General features: G+C 35.8%; 1 protein-coding gene across 2 annotated transcripts in view; it reads right to left on the minus strand.

Annotated features, from left to right (window-relative positions):
• KLHL7 (kelch like family member 7) overlaps nucleotides 1–24,596 on the minus strand; it is a 59,196-nt gene that overhangs the window by 12,977 nt on the left and 21,623 nt on the right. The window contains exons 5-7 of one of the 2 annotated variants that reach the window (XM_081284009.1): nucleotides 22,558–22,733; nucleotides 19,651–19,825; nucleotides 10,970–11,112 (exon numbers count right to left, since the gene is read on the minus strand). In XM_081284009.1, coding sequence (XP_081140135.1) covers nucleotides 10,970–11,112; nucleotides 19,651–19,825; nucleotides 22,558–22,733 — 494 coding nt within the window. The remainder of the gene's footprint in view (nucleotides 1–10,969; nucleotides 11,113–19,650; nucleotides 19,826–22,557; nucleotides 22,734–24,596) is intronic. The other variant, XM_081284010.1, reaches the window with a different exon arrangement.

Consider the following 24,596-nt stretch of genomic DNA (forward strand, 5'->3'; position numbering starts at 1 on the left):
ACCTTATCAAAAGTCACATAGTTGAAAACAGATAATCCAAAATTTAAATCTAAAGCTGTGCTCTTAGCTCCTATGCTGTACCATTTCTCTAAAATCTTCTTTCACCTGCTACTAGATAGAACACTGGACTGGGAGAAAGGCAATCTGGATCTTTCTCACCATTCTTGTGTTCCTAGCTAAGTTACTCTGGGTACTTATGTTGATAATGAACCTCAATAGACTCATCTGTAGAATCAGGTGTTAGCAGGATGGCTGCTGAGGTCCTGTACCACCTCTACATCTTATCATTTATAAACACAAAGCTCAACCAAGCCAAAAAGATGCTTTCATATTCAGCATTCAATGAACTCTAAATCTTTTCTCTTTCTTCCTCAACAAACTCTACCAATAAATCTCTCTCAGGAAGCTTCTTCCATGGAGGATTCCTGACTAACAAATCCAACCCAGAGAATTTTCTTCTTTTTATACTACCAATGCTGGCACTGTCTTTAACACTGGGACATATAACTGGTTAAATTCAATTGAATTTCTTATCAACCTCTGCCTCTGTGCAGAGGAAATTTTTATTAGGTGACAGTTTGTATTTACAGAAAAGTATACTTCATACAGCTGGGGTACCTGCATTTTTGACCTTACAACAGTTAAGAGTATGCAGGTGCTGCAATCTGTTCCTAGTTTGGACCAGTCAGAAATCTTTTGTCACTGCAGTACTATCTTTTAATTGTTCCAGCTGGCATCCTGTCACCGAGGATCCTGGCTTTGTGGTTGACTGCACCACTGAGGACTTGGGAGGCCTGTGACAAATCAATAAACAATACTTGGGGTTGGTGAGCAGGCTTTCATACACTTTTTAAAGTAAAATCTAAACTGTTTACATTTTTATCCTTTGTTAGGATAATTCTTTTCTGAAGAATTTATCCAAAGGGAAAAACTGGACAGTATGCAAAGCTGGCATATAAAGGGTATTTCACTGCAGGGATATTTATTTATTTAAAGGGGGGGAGGGAGGGGGGAGGGGGGGAGGGAGGGAGGGAGGGGGGGAGAATTTTAATATTTATTTTTTAGTTTTCAGCGGACACAACATCTTTGTTTGTATGTGGTGCTGAGGATCAAACCCGGGCCGCATGCATGCCACACGAGTACGCTACTGCTTGAGCCACATCCCCAGCCCCTGCAGGGATATTTTAATAGGAAAAAACTGACATAGGCCAAATGTGAAAGAAAAGGGCAGGTATACTGTAGCCCTTCATGAGGAAATTTTCACCTCACCATAAGATAAAGTTGGGAGGAAAAAGAATTTTGTAAAATAGTATGTTTGTCATGACCTCAAAAAAAAAAAAAAAAAAAAAAAAAGAAATGTGAGAACTGGAGTGATGTTTGCTGAATACTGATGTCTGTCTGAATGTTGGGAGCACTTTGAATTTTATATCCTACTATGTTTCAATTTTTAATAAAGAAAATGTATCTTTTTTTAAACAGAAAAGGTAAAAATACAACAATCACACAAATGATAGCCAAGAATGGCACAAAAAAACAACTGCTTCCACATAGAGACCTACAATAGTACTCAACATTTTAACAGGAATGTGAAATTAAAACTAATTTTAAGATACAGGCTTTAAGAATTGAAGAAAACCAAACAGCTCTTTTACTATGTGTTGAATTTCAATTTAGGACAGATTTACAGTATTTGACTTTCTTCTAAATAGCACATTTTATAGAGTATAGTGGTTTTCCAGAAGTAAACATGTGTTAAGCAAGTAATTCACAGGCTGTTCCTGTATTTTGAAATGTGTCCATTTTTAATAGGACCACACAAATATTGGTGGAGATATATTATAAAATTACAGAAAAAAAATTTTCCCCTTGCAGGCTGAGGCTTTGTGTACGCATATGATATTCAACAATAGCACTTAGCCATTGAATGGAAATTAAATATTAGGAAGAATGTCTGTATGAGCACCCTGCCAAGTTATTTTCAACAGATTTGCCTTTAAATGAACTATGATGTATAACTTTTAATCTTGGCATAGTAAGGCACATTACACTTCACATGATTATCTCAAATTCTGGAATGAACTCATGTACTAATTTAATAAAATGTTCTCACCAATGAAGCATCAACTCACTGTGTTCAGACATGAGGAGTACAGGAAATAATGCAGATGGTCAATGTTTGGAAGAGTTAGGGAAGGTAAAGGGAAACCCACAGTGGAGAAGAGGGCAACCTTCTGTACATTTAAACTTAAAAATCAGAAAATCCAAGGATGGCAGGGAGACAATAACTGAGGAGTGACAATCCAAGACATGACTAAGGAGTTACAGAAACATAACTCCTATCCACACAAATCTTGAAGTTTAAGCTCTTTTAGTCCACAAAACTAGTTTAGAAAGACTTGGATTTGCCTAAGATCATATACCTAGATTGAAATGCTCTTTCTAAAAAACAGTTACCTTCCTTTAGAGAAAAAAGACCCATGAGTAGGTCTAAGAAAAATGACTAATGACCCACACCTTGAGTTTTTTAACCTACATTAAATTCTTTTTTAAAAGTGCAAAGTTAAATTAGATTCTATTCAATTAAATAATTCCCTTGCGATCTTTCATGAAAAATTTTTATAATCATATTTTTTACACAAAATGATGCATTCTCACTCAGCATTCAATATACTTGTAATACTTTTTTTTTCTTTCTTCCCAAACTCTACCAATAACTCCCATTCAAGAGAACCTCCATGAAACTATCACAAAGGGGTCCTGGTTGACAAATCCAACCCAGGAAGCTTTTTTTCATATGACCAAGCCATCATTGTGTATCACACACTGGGATATGTAACTGGTTAAATTCAGTCAAGCATCTCATTGACCCTGTTATGGTTTCATCATGTGTCCCCAAAAAGCTCATGTGTGAGACAACACAAGAAAGTTTAAACATGAAATGATTGCTGCTTTCCTCCACCACACTCTCCACCATGATGATCCGCTTTATTTCAAGCCTAAGGAATGGAGCTGGCTGTCAAAGGACTAAGACCTCTGAAACCATGAGCCCCAAATAAACTTTTCCCTCCTTTATTTTTGGTAGATCTTTTAGTCATAGCAGGGAAAAAAACTGACCTCCCAAAACAGACCCCCACCTCTGTGCTCTCTCACTGCTTCCTATTTCTGAATGTTTCATGAACTTTGAATTTGAGGACAGGACTGTGTTACATGTGTCTTTCATAGGCCATCAATGCCCAACCAATAAACTTCAAATTCTAGGTGAACTATGCTAACAGGAATATATGTTAAAATATTTGTTTAAACTATATATTTTTACAATTAGCTAAAGATACAATACTCTCTGTTCTTTGTATGAGCTGAGGACAATTGTCTTTTACACCCGGATCATCAATTTTCAAAGGAAAAAACCCTCACCACTCCTAACTGAATGGATTCAATATTTATGAGAATGATAGGTTTTACTGTGCTTCTGGGTCATCATATGAACACAAGCACCAAAGGTAGCCAATGTAATTATCAGGTGACATAATATTAGTAAGTAGTGAGAATGTATCTCCTTCCCAGTTACTCTCAGCCTCTTATTCCTCTAGTGGTCACGTGCTTACTATTTTCTTGCCACTTCCCAAAGGGTAGAATCCCTTAAAACACCACCACAGAGATACTATTTCTATTTTTGTCTTTTCTTCCCACTTAACCCCCTCAAATACCTACAGTTCTGTTTCCACTATCTCCAAACCTTTGAAGGGACTCTTTATTAATTTATGATAATTAAGGCTGGCTGTGGTTTATGGAGAATGAGTCTGACATCATCCCTCCTGGGGTTACTCACATTTTCCCTGAAGATTTTTTTAAGGTACAGTGACAATACAAAAAAATAAACTGCAATGGACCAAGGTGGGATGGAATGGGCTATGGCGTTAATTTTTACAACAAAACTACAAATCAGTGTGTTATGAAGATGCTTGAAAAAAAATGGACTGAGACTCACTATTCCTATTTTGGAAGATATTCAATGAAGACAGAACACTTAGAATTTCCCTCAACATGTGCTCCAATACCTTCTTTATATAAATGTGAAGTCAACCTGTACAACCAAACTGCATACAAAGACTCAGGCAGAATACTTTATAAGTTGCAGTTAACACTGATTTTGCCACTGGAAGCCTATTATGTTGATAACAAAGGAAGCCTAGGGGATTCCCAGGATGATCTACACCTGAATTACAACAGTATCAGTGGCTGGATGACTGCTACCCATTTTGGATTTTGAAAGGAAATAACTTTTTTTAAAAAAATTCAATTATTTTAATCTGGGATTTATCCCCAATCTCCATACACACCCTCCACCATCAAAATTCATCACATAGAACAGGGGCCAGAAATGATAGTCTGGCCTCCATCACCTCATCTACAGAACACACTGTATAAGGTCACTGGTTGGAAAATTCTAAACATGTTTGAGCTGCAAACATGTTTAGAGGCATAACTCTTTTCACATCAGAAACCATGGTAACTAAACCAAATAGGTTGTCAAGCAGTTTAAACCTATGCAAAATTTGGTTATCTCCCTGGAGCCCCAAAGTTCCCAAGAGTAGCCAGAAATGCCTGTTTCAGAGCTGTTCTCTCCAGTCATTGGAAACTGCCAATGGAACCAGTCCCTTCTTCTTGAACTGTGCGCGCCAAGATTTCACATAATGAATGAACGCTTCTACTTATTGAAATTCAGAAAATTCCAGTCCAGGGAATAAAGCCTTTATTAAAGATGTATTAGCACAACAAAAATGTCCATCATACTTATGGAAGCTCTTAACTAGGCAGAAAAGTGAAATCAGTCCTGGTCCAAGCCATATAGTCAAACACATGCTCATCACCAAAGCAGAAAGTGAAACCAAGGGCTGGTGGGAGCATTATATTCAGCATGTATTCAAGTACACAGGTCCCAGCGCCTGTCACACCCAACACAAGCCAATGAGGACTCACTGCAGGGCAGAGCTGTAGGTGCTTCTGACCATTTTAGCAGTGTTCATGCTTCTACCTCAGTGCAGTGCTTCTAGAAACACTCTTTGTTTGGTGGCAAAGACTACTGGTATATTTTTATAAAATTCTCACTTTTTAAAATAACACCATTTCCTTTAAGTTTATGCTTATTTTATGCAAGTGATCTTTTAAAATCATACACAATAAGTAACTGTAATTTCCACCTTGATCGCAGGGTGGGACTGCTTTCTCTTTTGGGAAGACCTGCTTAAGAGGGAAGGTGGCTATAAAACTAAGATAAAGTGATTTAAAGGCACTGTATTTTTAGACATTGAACTCAGAGATGCTTAACTACTGAGCCACATCACCCCAATCCCCACCCCCCCCTTTTTTTGAGACAGGGTCTTGTTGAGTTGCTTAGGACCTTGTTAAGTTGCTGAGGCTAAGGCTGGCTTTGAACTTGTGATCCTCCTGCCTCAGCCTTCCAAGTTGCTAGGATTACAGGCATCCACCACAGTGCCCAGTAAGCTACTGTGATACCTCTAATAAATATTTCCAATAGAAAAATGTATTCTGATTTGAAGATAACTACTACTTGTTTCTGAAATTAAAAAAAAAATAGGGCCCATTCATATTTTAGATCCAGTCCCATAAAACCAACTGATAAAAATTTCTCTTAAGTGCTATATAATGGTTCATTCATCCTCACAGACTTGAGTACTCACATTAGGCCAGGCACTAACCTCAGTAATGAATCTACTTTAGAGTCCTGAGAGAATGCAGGTAGAGCAAACCTGATCCTGGTGGTACCACAAAATACTGTTTTCTGCCTTTGTAATTTACAGACTCTAGTCCTCACTCTGCTAGTTTCAATTCTTGTTTCTGTCAGGGAACATGCAGAGTCCCTTTTTTTGTCTAGGGCATAGACAGTCTCCTATTTCTTTCTTTTTTTTTTTTTTAAAGAGAGAGTGAGAGAGAAAGAGAGAGAGAGAGGGAGAGAGAGAGAGAATTTTTAATATTTATTTTTTAGTTCTCGGCAGACACAACATCTTTGTTGGTATGTGGTGCTGAGGATCGAACCCGGGCCGCACGCATGCCAGGCGAGCACGCTACTGCTTGAGCCACATCCCCAGCCCGTCTCCTATTTCTTAACCATACAAAAATAATAAGCCAAGATCCTTACAAAGTTTCAGTTCTTCAGCCCATCATTTCACTAGTAGGAGTCCAAATAAAAACTGGTCAAGTAAGTCAACTTTTATTTAGACATCAATTACATAAGACATTACCATGCTACAATTTGTGAATAATAGAACTAAAACACTCACAACAATCTTTTAGCAATCACTAAGCACTTAGAAATTTAAAAACAGGTATGAGATGCAGAAAAGTGGACTCAGTAGGCTTTACAAAAGAACCATAGGAGAGAAATAACATTTCAGTTCAATATAGTAATCCAAGACTTCTTTTTCTGCCAACATTCAGGAAAAAAAAATTAAGATTCTTTGTTATCAAAATAATTTAACTGATATTTAAGCCATTCGTTAATACAAATATTTTCCACTGATGCCAATAATAATCCAAGAAATAGTTCACTATGATATTGACTTAATTCTGGATAAGTTAAGTAACATTGCCTAAAATGTCCCCTTTGAAGGAGATCAATGCATTGAAAGTGGTCCCCATTTTGGCTAGTGTAAGATCCAAACAAATGGACTCTAGTGTTAGTGAAACCCATTTTAACATTTCTGAACATACTAAATTCAAGACTTTTAAAGTTTACCAATTTCTACACAGCATTTCTTACTTAACAGTCTACTTGAATTGAATAATGAAACAATAACCCTTTTGGGAGAGCCAAGATTAATAATTATTTGTTAATTAAATAAGCTTCCCTATTTTAGCATTAGAAATAATAAAGGCTAATAGACATGCTAAAATGTTATAGACAAATAGTAAATGGCAAAATTTTTTCAAGATGGACTTTATAGCTAAAAGTAGGGAGGGGGCTGACATTTTTAATAGATTATTTAATGAATATTATAATAAGATTATAATTGTATTAGTTTCCAGGAATAAGAGATAATTGATAGAATGAAGATTTTGTTGTTTTTTTTTAACAGTTAATTCCTCAATTATTTGAAGTTTTCCCCTGGAAGTCTAAAAATTTGTGGTTAAGTATACAAAAAAAAAAAAAGCAATTAAGTATGATTTATTGGTAAAAGCAGAAAGCAAGATACAAAATGAGAATTCTGAAGCTACATTCTCACTGCCAGGCTTGTGTAGAATATGGATCTCTTTTCAACTGTCCAATTAAAAAAAAAAAATCAAGGAAAGCATTAGAACTATGGACTAAAAGTGAGATACCTTTTATTTGCATTATTCTAGAAATAATGCTCCCTGCCCTCTAAATGAAATCAAGTTTCTTACGCCTATTTGTACATCAAAATAGCCACTCTACTCTAAAATACTTTCTACCAAAATTTGGTTTAATTGCTTCTTCATTGCCCAAATCAACACCACCACAGTTAGGCTGTATGGATGTAACTTATTAACAGTTAAAGTTGTAGTGTGTAGCCTTTTAATTTAAAGTGCTATGATTTCAGTTTTTGCTTAAAAAACAATCATCATTTGCCCTGTTATTGGCTCAAAAGGATCCTGAAACAACAACAAAAAATTGTCACTTAAATACCAACAGTATGACACAGGTGGGTAGGTATATCAACCTTTTAAGCACATTGAGGAAACTGCCTTTGGCGTGTGTGGCCAGGCCATGAATTCTCATGGCACCTGTCATCCACTCAGTTTTCTACTGAGGAAGGAAGCCAGATGTCAGCCTATATTCTGAGAATGAAGGCATGGATCAGTAATAGATCCATTTGGCTGCTGAGTTGACAACAGCCAAAAATGGAGATACAAATAGGATGGTGATTCACTTTAACTGATCCTCCTTGGGGAAGTATTTCTGATATCTGGCAGCATATCATTTACTCTATGGATTATGGTGTTAAGTGTTATGGTGAGAAAGAGAAGCTGTCAGAGGTCTTCTCTACTGGAGGAAGAACTGTCAAGACTGGTGATTCAGAGTTGTAACAGGGCCAGACACAGTCTTACTGGACCAGATTATCACAAGAACTAAAACTTGGTATATAGCTAACACTTGGCTAATGTTTATTTCTGTTACTCTCTAGCCAGATTATTAGAGGAATTTTCTTATCTTCTGGTAGGGTAAATAATGTGTGGTCTCTGACTTGACCTCAGAGATCTCTTAACTCTGGCACAACATCATAATCTAAACTTCAGAGACCCTGGACCAGCTCACCTTCCCCAAAGGAAGTCACAGGCTGGTTTACTTTGTTGATGCTCATGATACTGAACAGTTCTAGAGACAAGAACATGAAAAGGATCCTATGTATCTTGGTAGAAATAGAAGAGAAGCTAGTCTAGAATACAGTGTTGATCACTTTAAAATCCATAGGTCTAGAGTAGAGGCTGGCAAACTATGGCCTGAAGGTAATCCAGACTTTTACTTGTTTTTATAAATAAAGTTTTATTTGAACACAGCCATGCCAATTTTTTATGTACTACTTGTGACTGCTTTCCTTGTATGGCATCAGAACTGAATACTTGTGGCACAGAACAATGGTCTATAAAGCTGGAATATTTACTCTAGCCTATTAAGAAAATGTGTGCCAAGTCCTGATTTATGGCATGTTGGTCTTACCCCTTGGAAATGAAGAACAGCTTGCTGCCTCAATCACCTTCTACATAATGAAGATGGGACATATCCTATAATTGGGTGTTTTGTCCCCCTAACCACCACCCCCCAAACCAGTTTTACCATATAAAACAAAAAGCTCTCAGTACAAGTACACTTCAGAGCAGGAGAAAGCCTTTTCAGTGGGATAGGCTGTAGTAATATGGCTCGGCTGCTCAGGTTACCCTATGATCCCAGGGCACCAGGATGGTGTACATTGCTTGAGAAATGTACCAATATGATCAAAGAGCACACTCCTAGGATTCTGGAGCACAGTCAACCTCCTTTAAGCAAGTGCCATTCTTTGAGTAGACACTTCCTGGTTGGCCACTAGAGTTGGACAGAAAGCAAATAAATGTCCGATGCCAAGGGAAACCAGGTGACCATATTAATCCATCTAGAATAGTTTTACCTGATCTATCTAACCACAAAAATAGCATGCCTTCAATCAATTATGTGGTATGTAGGAATAAAATTGGGCTTATTTCAGTTTCAAAGGCACAAAATACCCAAACAAGCTAATTATAATCCTTACCCAGTAGCCTTTCCCTTCATTCACAGTTTTCTCCCTCAACCAGGACAATGTCCTCATGGAGGTATTTCCTATATAATCACTGACAAATTTGAGATACCCGAGCTTGGTCCATTTTTTAAAGTACTAGCCAATAATGAACTGATAAAGCAGTGCAACCCTTTTAGGAATTGTACTAAAGGACAGCACAGAAGGACAGTATTCTGATTTGGCAGAATTTCAAGGAGTTCATTTTGCTATCCATTATATCTTTAGAAGGAAAAGCCTAAGGTCAGGTTTATCAATGCTTGGGCATCATTAATTGTTTATTCCAATGGATACAGACTTGAAATAAGAATGCAAGACTGTTGACAAGATTTGAAGAAAGGCAATGTAGGTGGGCCTCCAGGGAGGACACACAAATTTATGTTCCACATGAATTCTTATCAGAATGTCCACAACTGTAAAAAAAAGTATCTTGTGTACGGAACCACTTCTATGTCTTCCCTCCCCCATTTGCTGATTGCTCAATGGGTTGATGAGTGATCAGTGGCACTGACAGAGGGGGGTATAAGCTAGGAGTTATAGTAGCCAAAGGACTTTCCCTCTCTAAGGTCAATGTGGACCAATGCTGACACTGTCAGTAACACTGACCAATCCTAAGTCCTTAATTTGCTACCATACTGTAAGGAAGCAAGTTAATTTACCTCATAATAGGCTTTCTCCATTGGGACTCTCTCATTGTTGAAGGAGCAATGCTTTGCCCTCACTGGAATTGATACTTAATATGGATTTGGACTGGTCTTTCCTGTCCTTCCCCCTTGTGAATCACTACATTACAACATAGAATACCTCCAAGGACCTACTTCACACAGAAATAAGCAACAGAAGAGTATCCTAATGTCAACAGGATGCTCTGGTCTCATTGGGTATTTATCATCAATCAAAACTGTGCCTACAGAATTATGAAAGAGACCATTATGTGCTAGAATTCAGCATGTGTTATGGATACTACTAAATTTTGGATGTTATCTTTTAGGTCTGTGATATTTGCTCTGCCCCAGCAATACATGCAGTACAAGCAAAATATGGTATTTTCCCTTAACAACCAAAACACATAGGACTAAGAAATAAGAAGTAGAAATGTAAGTGGACTCTTTCAAGGGATAACTACTTGTAAAGGATTATGTTCCTAGACCTATGACTCAGAATCTGCTAGCCCAATTGGCATAATATGTACTGGAAAGCACACTAAAACTGCAGACTGTTTCTAAATGATCAGAGTAAAAGTAATTTTATTTTTTTTCTTAACAATTTTTTAGGTTTTCCAAATTGCTTAGAGTGACTATTTTTTATATTAAAATATTAATTACTAAAGAAAAAAGCAAATCTAGCTTCAGAAGCAGGTTTTCATTAAAAATAGCACAGAATGAAGGCAAAAAGAATGGATGCAGGGACTTGCTAACAAAAAAAGACAGGAGAACTATTTTTTTTTGTTTGTTTGTTTTCTTTGGTTATGATTGCTATAAAGAACATCAGAGCAATTATGAGAACATTTGAAATCTAAATCTCAATTTCCTTATCTGTAAAACAAAAAGGGTAACTATGTATCCTAAAAGGTATGTGAAAGAATGCCGTAAAGTGACATATTTAAAGAAAAATTATTACTACTTGGGTGAGTATATTTGCACAGTGCTTTCAAAATCAAAAGAATAAAAATTAGTTACCTTTGGGTTAAAATATCTACAGGATTGTGGTTGGGAGCCACCAAATAGGGCTATGCGGTAATCATGTTTCTTTCTTCTAGGTCTTGTGCCATCTGCAAGTTCTTCTCTATCCTCTGGAGATAGCAGATGGTACCTCATTCCACCTGTAGAAAAATACACAGCAACTATTCAAGAACTTCAGGCACTAAATGCAGTGTTTTGAAAAATAAATGCCCAGACATAATAAAGCATTTATTTCTATAATTTTATTTTTATCACCCCTTATAGCATTCAAAGAAAGAGAGAAAACATGGTAGGAGAAATATATAATGATCTGAATCTTAACCAATTTACTATTCTCAACAATAACCATTGTTCTAAGATTGTGCCAGGCACTTACTTACTACATTCCAGTGAATATCCTGGCTTCATGAGCAATAGCTACCAAAACAATAATTACTGAAATCCACACCTCCTAAAACCCAGTGGTTCTGTAACAACATATTGGAATTACCTAGGAAATCTCTGAAACTCTTTATAACCATGTCCTATCACAGACCAATTAAAATCTCTGGTGATAGGGCCTAGGCATTCATATTTTAAAGGGCTCCTTGTCACTTAAAATGTGGTTTAAAGAGCAGCAGTTTTAGCATGTGGGAGTTTGTTAGAAATGCTGGATACTAGGCCCCACTGTAGACCTGCCCAATTAGCATCTGCACACTTAACAAAACCCCAAAATAATTCAGATGTACATAAAACTTTGAGAAGCACTGTTTTTGATGACTCTCAAGTGCAATGAAAATTCAGAACTAACATGCTCTTTTTCTTTCAGTACTTCCTCAGTTTGGTTAAGGGCCACTTATTCAAACTTTTGGTTAAGGGCCACTCATTAAGGTGCCATTTTACGTCAGTGTGGGGGTAAAAAAAGGGTTCTCACCAATGTTAGATAATAATATGGGGGAAAAACTATCCCCACCTCATATTTTACTTTAAACTCCAAATCAATACAAACTGGAATATGCAAAAATATCTCAAATATCTCAAAGAAAAATAGTGTGGTTAAAATAAAAATGCCCCAGAATGAGGAACCCTAAAAATGATAAAAACATGGAGCCACAAAATAATGTTCAGACTTAATACAGAAAATTTTAAGATAAATTACCATGTGATGAAAAGAATCAAAAGACAATGACAAACTAGGAATATATTTAAATTTTTTATAAAGACAGTTATAAAAACACATCCTAGTAATAAGATTAAGACCAACAACTTGAAATACCTGAATACAGTTCACAGAAAAAGAAGTATGGACAAATATTAGACATATGAAAACATGCTCACCTATTCTATCTAAGAGAAATACAAATTAAAGCCATAGTTTTTCACTTATCAAATTGGTCAAGATAAAACTGTCTGGAACACAGGGCAAAAGGGTGTATGTATCTGGTAAGGCAGAGGGTCACATAGTGAGGTTCACAAAAATCACAAGTTTACATATCCTTTAACACAGTAATCCCCCCTGTAGGAGTTATGAACCTAAAATTCATTGATAGGGAAGTGGTTAGAAAATTAGGATATATCCATTAAATGGAATATTATAAGTGACTGTTAAGAATGGAAAAAGTTAACATGAACATATGCAATGATCTTTAAGAAACAGTGTTGTGTCAAACAAAACAAGATATAGCTGGGCATGGTGACACACACCTGTAATCCCAGAGACTGAGGAGGGAGGATTGCAAGTTTGAAGTTAGCCTGGCATCTAGCAAGATTCTGTCTCAAAATAAAAAATACAAAAAGGCTGGGGTTGTGACTCAGAAGTAGAGTGCTCACCTAGCATGCATGAGGCACTGGGTTCGATGCTCAGCACCACATAAAAATAAAATATTGTGTACACCTACAACTAAAAAATAAATGAATGAATGAATAAATAAATATATTTTTAAAAAAGATAAAAAGGGATGGGGTATAGGAGGGTATAGCTCAGTGGTAGAGCACCCTTGGATACCATCCACAGTACCATACACACAAACTCATACACAAAAAACCCAAGATGTAGGACAGAACACAGAGTGCAATACCATTTGTGTTAAAAAATTGTATTTTAGGCTGGGCGTCGTGGCACATACCTGTAATCCCAGCTACTAAGGAGGCTGAGGCAGGAGATCACAAGTTCAACCTCAGCAACTTAGTAAGACCCTGTCTTAAAATAAAAAATAAAAAGGGCTGGAGATGTGGCTCAGGGATTAAGTACCTCTAGCTTCAATTTCCAGTACAAAAAAAGCAGGGGGGAGGGCTTAAACATATATACCCATTTTATATATAATTTATACATGTATAAATAAGCAAATGACTATATATTATATATACAGTCCCAAGACTACCTCTGGAAGAATAGTTAGCATTATCCAGCATAAGAGATTGATAGGCTAGGAAAAAGGCCTTCAGTGAGACTTGCTTTTCACTATGTACCCCTTTTACATCTATTTGTATTGTTTATGATGTATAATATTATTGATTATTGAATTTTCTATTCAATAGTGTAAAAAATTCTTAACTCATGCAAGCCACTTTTGTACATGAGGCTAGGTAGGGTCTTTAGAAAAGGGATCAAGAAAAAGTTTGCAGAAAAGTTTGAGAGTGAATGAAAATCAATATTTAGCATTCCCTTTCATTTTAGATCATTTGAGTAGAGACATTTTTGCATAAGAAGAGCTAGAAACCTCCAACACCAAAGCTCTGGCTTTAGGTCTGGGGTCAATACCCTAGGGCAGAGGCTGGCAAACTTTTTCTGTAAAGGGAAGGAAGACAGTAAATACCTTAGGCTTTCTCAGACACATTTGGTTTCTGTGAAATAGTTTTTTTTTTTTTTAATATTTCTTTCACAAATGTAAAAACCACCAAAGCTCAAAGCTGGATTTAGCCTGGGACAGTTCTTGAAATGTTGGTCTGGTGACCCACAGTATCAGCATCACCTGGTAACATGTTAGAAATTCAAATGATTGGACACTAGCCCAGATCTTCTGAATCTAAAACTCTGGGGTTTGAGAACATTGCTCCAAGAGGGTTCCATACATGATGATCATCTGAATAGTGTATGAATCTAATATACCCAGCGAGAGAAAGGTAGGGGAGAGTGAGGAGGAAACTGTATCCAGTCAACAGGCTGCTGGATTACAGTAGCTGACCCAGAGGAAGCATGAACTAAGTTCCTTCTCTGATAGGTTTTTAAATTTAAATTTATTTATTTTTTCTGTCTCCAAGCAGAGGTCTGGGAACACTTGGCACCTGTCCTTGAGAAGTTCATTACTCTTAAGGCATATTTCTTTGGGAACTATTCCTTTCAGTATTATTATCATTTGAAAAATTTTAGTAAAAACTTTATACTGGCCCTTTGGGCCTTTAACTATGTACTTTACTTTGTAACTAAATAAATAACTAAACTAATAACTTTTTATATATACATTCTTTTGGCTTAGCTTTATTCTACTTTTTAGATTATCTTTTCTGTTTTTCTTCCTCTATGAAAAGGCAACATAAATTAGATGGCAGGAAGACAACTTGTGATCTGAAGAATGGAGGCTGGAGGCTTTCTTTCCCCTACATAGCTCTGCCTAGTCCCCCACACTTGAGGTCTTGGCTGCTTGTACTTAGTTAATAAGTTATGGAATAACTCACTGTTCTTCATTAAGTGGGGAAAAAAAGGAAAAGGAAAGCTGCAATAAGCCTGGTAAGCTAAAGAAATTTAAACAAAGCTTCTAATTTAAGAGCCTAATCTCCACACTTGAATTTCTCAAATAATGCTACTATCCTGATTCTAAATCAATTCAGAATTCACGTAAGAACTAAATGGTAGACTCTGAGCCTGGCTAGTTTCTTTAATAGCTCATGCATGAAGAAATAGTGCAGCCTTCTACCTTGTGAAACTGTAAGGCCAGAAAATACCAGAATTTGCAAATTGAGGACTAATGAAAAAACTGATATTAACATGTATGTAATCCAAAAGATGGAACCCTAATCAAAAATCTTTTATGGTGCTGATTTTCTTTTCTCTCTTTGTATTTAAAGGGACTAGTGGTCACCTGTGCTCTCCTTAACATATCTTGGTCTTCAAGATATACTAGGCTTTGGTTTTAGCAGTTCTGTGAATTCACCTTCCCACCCCCTTCAACCCCTAAATGTAAATATTCACAAGGATGTGTCCTTCACTCATATTCTCTTTTTCTTTTTTCCTTGAAAACCTTACCTGGGTTCAAACACTCCTGGTCTTTAAAAAATTTTTTTTCATTAACCATAGAACATTTCATTATATGAATATACCACAATATTTTTCCAGATTAGGATTAGCTTACCTAGCTACTGGTCCAAGCTTACCTATTTTCCACATTACTCTAAAGCTGTAGCTATGTGACAAGTCTAATAGAATTTTCCATTAGACTTCCAAATCAAGGGCAAGTGATTTAATAATTCAAAAACTCCAACTTATTACCAATATTGATATCATCTTAGGAAGAATAAAAGTGCTCATTTTTCTTTCATCAGTTTTCTTAACTTTGTGCAAGAACCAGTCATACCTTAAATGAATCACCCAAATGAGGTAGCAAAAACAAGTGTTCAAAATGGGTTACAACTACCACTTTGAACACCTATTATTTTTGCTACCTCATTTGGGTGTTTTTTTTTTTTTTCCTTATCACATATAAATTGAAATCTACCTTGCTGCCCCATGTGGTTTCTGGTTTAAAATGAAAGGGAACTCAAGAGCTAACAGTATACTTGGTGTATCATAGTCATTATTTAGAAAACTATATATTTCACATCTGTTGAAAAAATCTGATTTTACACTTATAGGAAATTGACAGATTAGATTTATAAAAAAACTTTCTTGTAACAAAATACATATAAATGTTGAAAAGAATAAAATAAATCTCTTTGAACGCACAGCTAAAATCCCAACAGAGTAGACATAGAGGGCCAAAATTAAGAAAAAAGCTAAACACCAGAATAGTAACCATTAAGAGACTCTTAGAGATGTTCTGAAATCTTTTGGTAATACTGTAAACTAGAAATTGTTTTTATTGGCTGTATGAGGGAGAAAAGATAAAGTCTTGAACCTGTTCAAGATAAGGAGTTGGAACTGAGATATCTGTTTAAAGCTGAATCGCTTGGACCAGTAGTTATACTTTCAGTGAAAAACAGGCTAAGAAACATCTGTCTGAGGACAAAGTGAGAAACAGTAATATGCCTGTTTCAATTTCAGGTCCAGGTGGAGGCAGTCTCTCTCCTTTGAGAATTTACAATGACAGTCCTGCTTATAGGTAGGTTTCAAGTTTGAATTTATCCTACCTGCCAATCTAGGAAACCAACAGGCAAGGAAAATTCAAAGTTTGCTAGGAAACCTGGCAAAAGCAAAACTATTCTCCTTTTAAGGAAAGAGAAGACCTCCAGGGACAAACCAAGTCCCCCAATATTCCTGGAGATTAAGATCAATCAAATGTTAAACACACAATCCCAAATTACAAAACAAAGGAATTAAACCACCAGGAAGAAGTCAACAGAAAAAAACAGCAGCATTTGATCTTCAGACACTTCAGATACTGGTATTACCAAACACAAAACATAAAATATATTTAAAGTATTTAAAAAAATGAAAGAACTGAAAACAAAAGGGAAAAAACACCAAAAAAAGATCAAGTTGATAAATAATAAATAAAAGAAAAAGGACACTATTCACAGTTGCAACAATAACAATGTCTAAAATAAAAGCAGAACTAAGAAAATTATAAATTCTCCAAAAACATATGACAACTTAAATGAAGTACATCTGTATACGGGGTAAAAATGGGAGTTCATAACCCACTTGAATCAATCTGTGAAATATGGTATAATAAGAACTATGTAATGTTTTGAACAACCAACAATAAAATAATTAAAAAAAAATAACTAAAGAAAGGTACTTGAATGAAAGAGAAATTGTGTGTATATGAGTACAGATTTATGCATATTTGTTTTTAAATCAGTGGGATAGATGAATTATTCAATGACTTTGGACCATCTTATCAGACATTTAGAAACAAATTACTTGGCACCAAATAAATATCAGTAGGATGAAGTCTTAAAGGAGAAAAGAAATCCATCAGTGGACAAGAAGAAAATTTAGGTAATTAAAAAAAAAAAATCTTGGAATAGGTAAGACTTTTCTAACCACCTCACTATAAAGCCATCATAAAGAAAGACTATTCAGATTTAATATAAAAACAACATGATACTGGACTTGCCATTTCAATAACTTTTTTTCTTAAAAACCACTCTAAATATCAAGAAAATAAGAAGCAATCAAAACTAACAATACTATGAAAACTATAACTCCAAAACACTATTAATGAAGCCAGCAGATGTATATCATACCTAAATGATTATGCAAGGAGACACAAATGAAAAGCAAGCCAAATTACCCTGCAGAATCTTGGAAACAATCCCAACAGGAGATACCAAGTATGCCAGAAGAGGGGTGGGTGAACATAAAAACAACAGAACTCTAGAATTCTGAATTACACAACAGTTAAATTCCCAGGTCTCCTTCCCCTTCTGTAGTCAGGTACTGGCCATACCTGGACAGGTCTTCTGCAGGACACAAGGACTGGTTTTTGGAAATACTGACAGATGATCCAGACTTAGGGAAAAACACAGAGAAGAGTGAAGAACTGAAACCAGGGATTAAGTGAAAAAATATCTTCTTAACCCAGCTCCTAAATGTCTGTACCCAGCTTATAACTCCCTAAGAAAATATTGACATTTGGGGGCTACCAATTAAAAATTTACTGGCTATGCTGATTACCCTACAGTTTAGCCCAAGAACTGAGAAACACTGTGATATTCACAGCATAATCTATCAGTTTTGTAAAAACTCACTCTTAAATAATTGACAGATCAAGCATTTAAGAAAAGCTTCCAACAAACACAGGAAAATTCAAAGGTAATAGGAAAATACAACATAAGAAAATTCCAAAGGCACTATAATGACTACTTTAGAGTGATAAGATATTGCAGTCATGAAATAAGTAAAAACTCATAGAAATTAAAAATAGCTGAAAAAGGTTTAATAGAAAAATGAAGGCAATCTCTTTGAAGAGAACCAAGAGAAAAAGATGGAAATAGGAGACAAAAAAGAGTCAATGTCTGAAGAATCACAGTGTCATTCATTAATAAAGAATTGAGACATCTTTGGCTGAAAAGAGAATATCCAACATGACTTTAAAAAACAAGGTATACATCAAGGTACATTATTGTAAACTTTTGAAACATCAGAGTTGAGAGAAAAAAAGATACATATATCTACATTTCCACTCCTGCCCCCATACTGGGGATTGAACCCAGGGGCACTTTACCACTGAACTTCACCTCCAGCCCTTTTTATTTTTTGAGACATGGTCTCATTCATTTGCCTAGGGCCCCTTTAAATTACTGAGGTTGGCTTTGAACTTGTGATCCTCCTGTCTCAGCCTCCTGAATTGTTGGGAAACAGGTGTGTGCCACTGAGCATAGCTAAGAAAAAAGATAGTACTTACAAGAGAGGAATAAATAAATAAACAAACAAATAAACAGGAAAAAATGATTGTCTCTCAAAAGAGTAGAAGCCTGAAGATTATTCTAACTTAAAATGATTTTCAACATAATTTTATGTCCAGTTTAATTATCATTCAATGTTTTATGGTAAAATACACATGAGACTTGTTAAGTCTCCAAGTATTTACCAATCATGTGTTCTTTATCAGGAAACTTTTCTTTTTTTTTTTTTTTTTTTTTGGAGGTGGCCGTACCAGGCATTGAACCCAAGGGTGCTTAATTACTGAGCCACATTCCCAGCCCTTTTTTGCATATTCTATTTAGAGACAGTGTTTTGCTGAGTTGCTTAGGGCCTTGCTAAATTGGTGAGGCTGGCTTTAAACTCGTGATCCTCCTGCCTCAGCCTCCTGAGCTGCTGGGATTACAGGTATGCACTACCTTGCCTGGTTTACCAGGAACCTTTTAGAAGATATGTTCCTTTTAGAAGATATGTTATGAAAGGGGTAAACCTGGGATCCAGCAGACAATGGACACACAGGAGTAAAGGATTTCCCAGGATGGTGACAGGAAGCTCCAGCACAAGGACTGTGCATCAGGCCTAGAGAACAAACATCCCATATTGGAATGGGTAGAAGGCTCTAAAAGGGATATTTCCAACAACAACAAAAAAGCAACAGATTGTTTAATTGTTACAGATAATTTTATTAAGTGGCATTTTAAAAGGGTACTGAGGGCTTGAGACAGCCTACAAGAAAATAAAAACAAATGAAAAATATTCAGTAATAATTGGCTCCAAGGAAAAAAAAAGAAAAGCTATTTAGGAAGAAAAATGTGATGAAAGTATACTGTTTGGCCAAATAAAATAAAGAAGAAAACACTAGAAACAAAGTGCATGAAAGCTATTGTATAAAAAGTAAGAAAGCCTAAATAATTTCTACCTTCCATCATCTAAATCCCTATAAAATAAGGCTGAGGCTGTCTTCTCCAGGGGACATCAAGAACCCCGATGGACTGTCTGGCAGGGCAAAGTCTTCAATGTTTCCCCTTGGCTATTGAGTCTGATCCATTCTAATGGGTTAAGCCCATGGGAAACTGGCCACATGATCAGGTTATAAATGGATATTAAGGCAACTTACTTATCACCATCTTAAGGCATTCAGGGTTGTCTTGAATAAGTGGTTCAGCTTGTACTGTTTTACTTAAGAAATTCTTTGATATAAGAGGAAACCTGACTTTAGCAAGGATGTCAACCATAAATGGCTGGCGATTAGGTTCATCATATTTCAACCACCTGACTGCAGCATCATAAACCTAAGAGGGAAAAACAGCATAGTGAAGTTTTTAGATGGCAGAATCATTCCAATTATCTATGGTTACATTGAAGGGGGAGAACCTCATAAGAGGACCACCACTTATTCCCAGTATTTATTCAAATATTTGTTTTTATCCCAAAATCGTGCCTATACTTCATAATAGTTTACATACTGCTCTAGTGAATCTTGTCAATGATGTGTTTTCTAGAAGTAACTATTACTATATAATGTAATCACAAGGAAGATGTTTCATGTATAATTTTTTTAAAAACAAAATAAAGTTTCCTTTTTGGAATGAGATACAGCATATTAAAAAAAAATCTATTGATTAATGATAGTTCCAATGTATGCTCATATAGTTCCCACGAGGTCTTCCATCTCAGGAGATAAGGTTACCCATGATTTTACTTCAATTTTATATTCCTATATTATGAACTGACAGACTCATCTGCTTTCTAGAAACTTAGATACAAAAGTTCCATACTTTATGACTTATAGGATATTTATATAAATATAATTTATTATATAAATATAATTTGTACTAAACAAGTCCAAATTCATCTGTATTGGATTTATAAATTATTTAAAATGCACTGAAAGCAAATTAATCATTTCATATACACACATATCTAGCACACACACACACACACACACATTTGAGCTTGTTAAATTAGTTAATTTTGGGGTGATGTTAATAACCCAAGATCTGATCTTCTATGAGCTAATTAATTTTTAAGTGAATTGGTCTTTTTAAAAAATAGATCTTTTTATTTTAGATAGTTTTAGATTTACAGAAAAGTTGCCAAGATCGTGTAGAGTTCCCACATACTCTGAATGTAGATGTTAAGAGGTTATATTAGTATGATACATTTGTCACAACTAATGAACCAATAGTGATAACATCAAGTAAGGTTTGTACTTTTTTTGGATTTGTTTAGTTTTTAATCAACTGTTCTTTTTCTGTGTCACAATCCCATAAAGGGCCACATTACACTTAGTCATCAAATCACCTTAGGCTTTTCTAGACTGTGACAGTTGTTCAGACTTTTCTTGTTTTTGATGATATTGACAGTTTTGAGTTCTGGTCAGGTATTTAAAAAAAAAAATTATTTATTTTAATTTGTTATATGACAGAAGAATGCATTTCAATTCATAGAACACATATACAGCACACTTTTTCATGTCTCTGGTTGTACACAAAGTATAGTCACATCATTCGTGTCTTCATATTTATACTTGAGGGTAATGATGTCCATCTCATTCCACTGGTTGGGTCTTTTCTAATGACCCTGAATTTGAGTTTGTCTGATGTTTTGCTCGTTGGTCTGGTGTTATATTTTATGGGGAGGATGACCAGAGGAGATGTGCCATCCTCATTATGTTAAATGTGCACGTAATCAACATGACTTATCACCAATGATGTTAACCTTGACCAACTGTAGGCAGTGTCTGTCAGGTTTCTCCAGTGTAAAGTAATTTTTCTTCCTTTGCATATGTCAGTTAATTTTGATCACAGAACTGAAGTATGTTTTATGTTGTTTGTTTTTTACAGTAATGGGCATTGAACCCAGGGTCGCTTTACCACTGAGCTAGATCCCCGCCCCTTTTCATTATATTTTGAGATGGGGTTTTGCTAAATTGCCCAGACTGGCCTTAAACTTGCAATCCTCTTCCCTCAGTCTCCTGAGTTGCTGGGATTACAGGTCTGAGTTGCACACCCAGCTGTTTATTTGTTTTCTCCCTGAGATGGGAGTCTCACTATGTTGCTCCAGACTGGCCTTCTTGGTCTCTGGGACTTCATGGTATTAAAGAACTGCGTTTTTTTCTTTTTTTGCCTAGTCAATCCTCCAGTCTAATCTGTCAACTTGCAAATTGATACTCTAAGCCGTGATGAACATAGGGCAAAAGAATAAGGCTTAGTAAAAAAAAAAAAAAATGTTTATAGAACAAAAGCAACTCAAAGCATATGATCTTTCAGTATATTACCACCCTATTTACTACTGCTGTTATTTACAAATTACTGCAAATTTAGTCGCTTAAAATACAGAGAAGGATATGGGGCTAAAAATAAGGATTAAGCGAGCCTGAATATCAAAGTGTTCTCCCACCCACCTCCCAAATACCTGCAATTAGCTTATACTTCTGATAGTTCATCTCACTATTCTATAGGTCAGAGCGTAAAATGGTTCATACCTGGGGTAAAATCATGCTGGCAGGGTTATCTGGAGGTTTTTATAAGATACCATTTCCTTGTCTTTTTTAGAACATAAGAGCTGCCAGCATTCCTTGGTGTGTGGCCCCCTCCACCTTCAAAGCTGGCAATGATAAGTCAATTCTTTCTTACACTGCACCCCTCTTTTACTTTTAAGGACCCTTATGATTACATGGGACCCACCTGAATATATCATACACCTCAAAGTCCCCTGAGCCATTTAATGTAACATATTAAGTTTCTGGTGATTCAAATGTGGACATCTTGTTCTGTCTATCATGTAGTTTTATCTCTACTAAGTGGCTTCTCAAATAGCTGGCCCCTATAAGCACCCAAGACTTACTTTTCCTATGAAATAGACTTTGGAATACTGTGTTTATTGTAAAAAAAAAAACAAAAAAAAAAAAAAAACATATTCTCTCCTAATATGACTCTTTCCTTTATGTATCCAAACATCAGGTATAAGAAATCAATAAAGAAGTTTTTCTAAGAAAAATTTAAGAAGACACTTTAGTCACCTGATCCTCTGCTCTCACAGTTAGTGTGTCCTGGTTGAGAAGATGTGTTACTCGTTTGACATCAAGTTGAAGAAATTCATCAGTTTTGTAAACTTCAGTAAAATGCTGATGAATAAAGTCATCTGCTGTTGCTTTCAATTCAGGACAGTCCAGACACTCTGCAAGCACACTTATACCTAAACATAGAAAGAAAATATATGAACACAAAATCAAAGCATTCTACAAAATACAGCACCCCTTCATGTTCAAAACACTAGAAAAACTAGGGATAACAGGAACATATCTCAACATCCTAAAAGCTATCTATGCTATGCTAAGCCCCAGGCCAACATCATTCTAAATAGAGAAAAATTGAAAGAACTCCCTCTAAAAACTGAACAAGGCAGGGATGCCCTCTTTCACCACTTCTTTTTAACATAGTTCTTGAAACACTGGCCAGAGCAATTAGACAGATGAAAGAAATGAAAGGGATACAGATAGGGAAAAAAAGAACTCAAATTAGCACTGTTTGTAGATGATGATTCTATACCTTGAAGACCCAAACAGTGCCACCAGAAAACTTCTAGAACTAGTAAATGAATTCAGCAAAGTAGCAGGATACAAAATCAACGCCTATAGATCAAAGGCATTTCTGTACATCAGTGATAAATCCTCTGAAAGGGAAATGAGGAAAACTACCCCATTTATAATAGCATCAAAAAATATATATATTTGGGAATCAACTTAATGAAAGAGGTGAAAGACCTCTACAATGAAAACTACAGAATGCTAAAAAAGAAATTAAAGAAGATCTTAGAAGATGCAAAGATCTACCCTGTTCTTGGATAGGCAGAATTAATATTGTCAAAATGACCATACTACTAAAGGCACTATACAGATTTTATGCAATTCCAATCAAAATCCCAATGACATTCCTCATACAAATAGAAAAAACAGTCATGAAAAATAAGAGATCCAGAACAGCTAAAGCAACCCTTATCAAGAAGAGTGAAGCAGGTTACATCCCTATACCAAACCTTAAACTATACTACAGAGCAACAGTAACAAAAACAGCATGGCATTGGCACCAAAATAGACTGTAGACCAATGGTACAGAATAGAGGACACAGAAACTACCCTACATAATTACTATTAATTTATATTTGACAAAGGTGCCAAAAACATACATTTGTGAAAATACAGCCTCTTCAACAAATAACGGGAAAATTGGAAATCCATATGCAACAAAATGAAATTAAACCCCTATCTCTCACCATGTACAAAACTCAACTCAAAGTGTATCAAGGACATAGGAATTAAACCAGAGGCACTGCATCTATTAGAAGAAAAAGGAGGCCCTAATCTTCATCATGTGGGATTAGGCCCCAACTTCTTCAATAAGACTCTTATAGCACAAGAATTAATATCAGGAATCAATAAACAGGATGGATTCAAACTAAAAAGCTTCTTCTCAGCAAAAGAAATAATCAGTGAGGTGAATAGGGCACCTACTAATTGGGAACAAATTCTTACCAGATACACACCAGAGCACCAATCTCTAGAATATATAAAGAACTCAAAAATCTTAACACCAAAAAAACCCCCAAATAATCCAATCAATAAATGGGCCAAGGAACTAAACAGACATTTCTCAGAAGAGGATATACAATCAATCAACAAATATATGAAAAAATGTTCAACATCTCTAGCAATTAGAGAAATGCAAATCAAAACTACTCTAAGATTTCATCTCACTCCAGTCAGAATGGCAGCTATTAAGAATACAAACAACAATAAGTGTTGGCAAGAATGTGGGGGAAAAGGCACACTCCTACATTACTGGTGGGACTGCAAATTGAGGGTGCAGCCAATATGGATAGCAGTATAGAGAATCCTTGGAAAACTGGGAACAGAACCACCATTTGACCCAGCTATCCCACTCCTCAATCTACACCCAAAGGACTTAAAAACAGTATACTACAAGGACACAGTCACATCAATGTTTATAGCAGCACAATTCACAATAGCTAAACTGTGGAACCAACCTAGATGCCCTTCAG

This window comes from Spermophilus citellus (assembly GCF_964194105.1).
Source record: "Spermophilus citellus genome assembly, chromosome: 3".
Classification (NCBI taxonomy): Eukaryota; Metazoa; Chordata; class Mammalia; order Rodentia; family Sciuridae; genus Spermophilus; species Spermophilus citellus.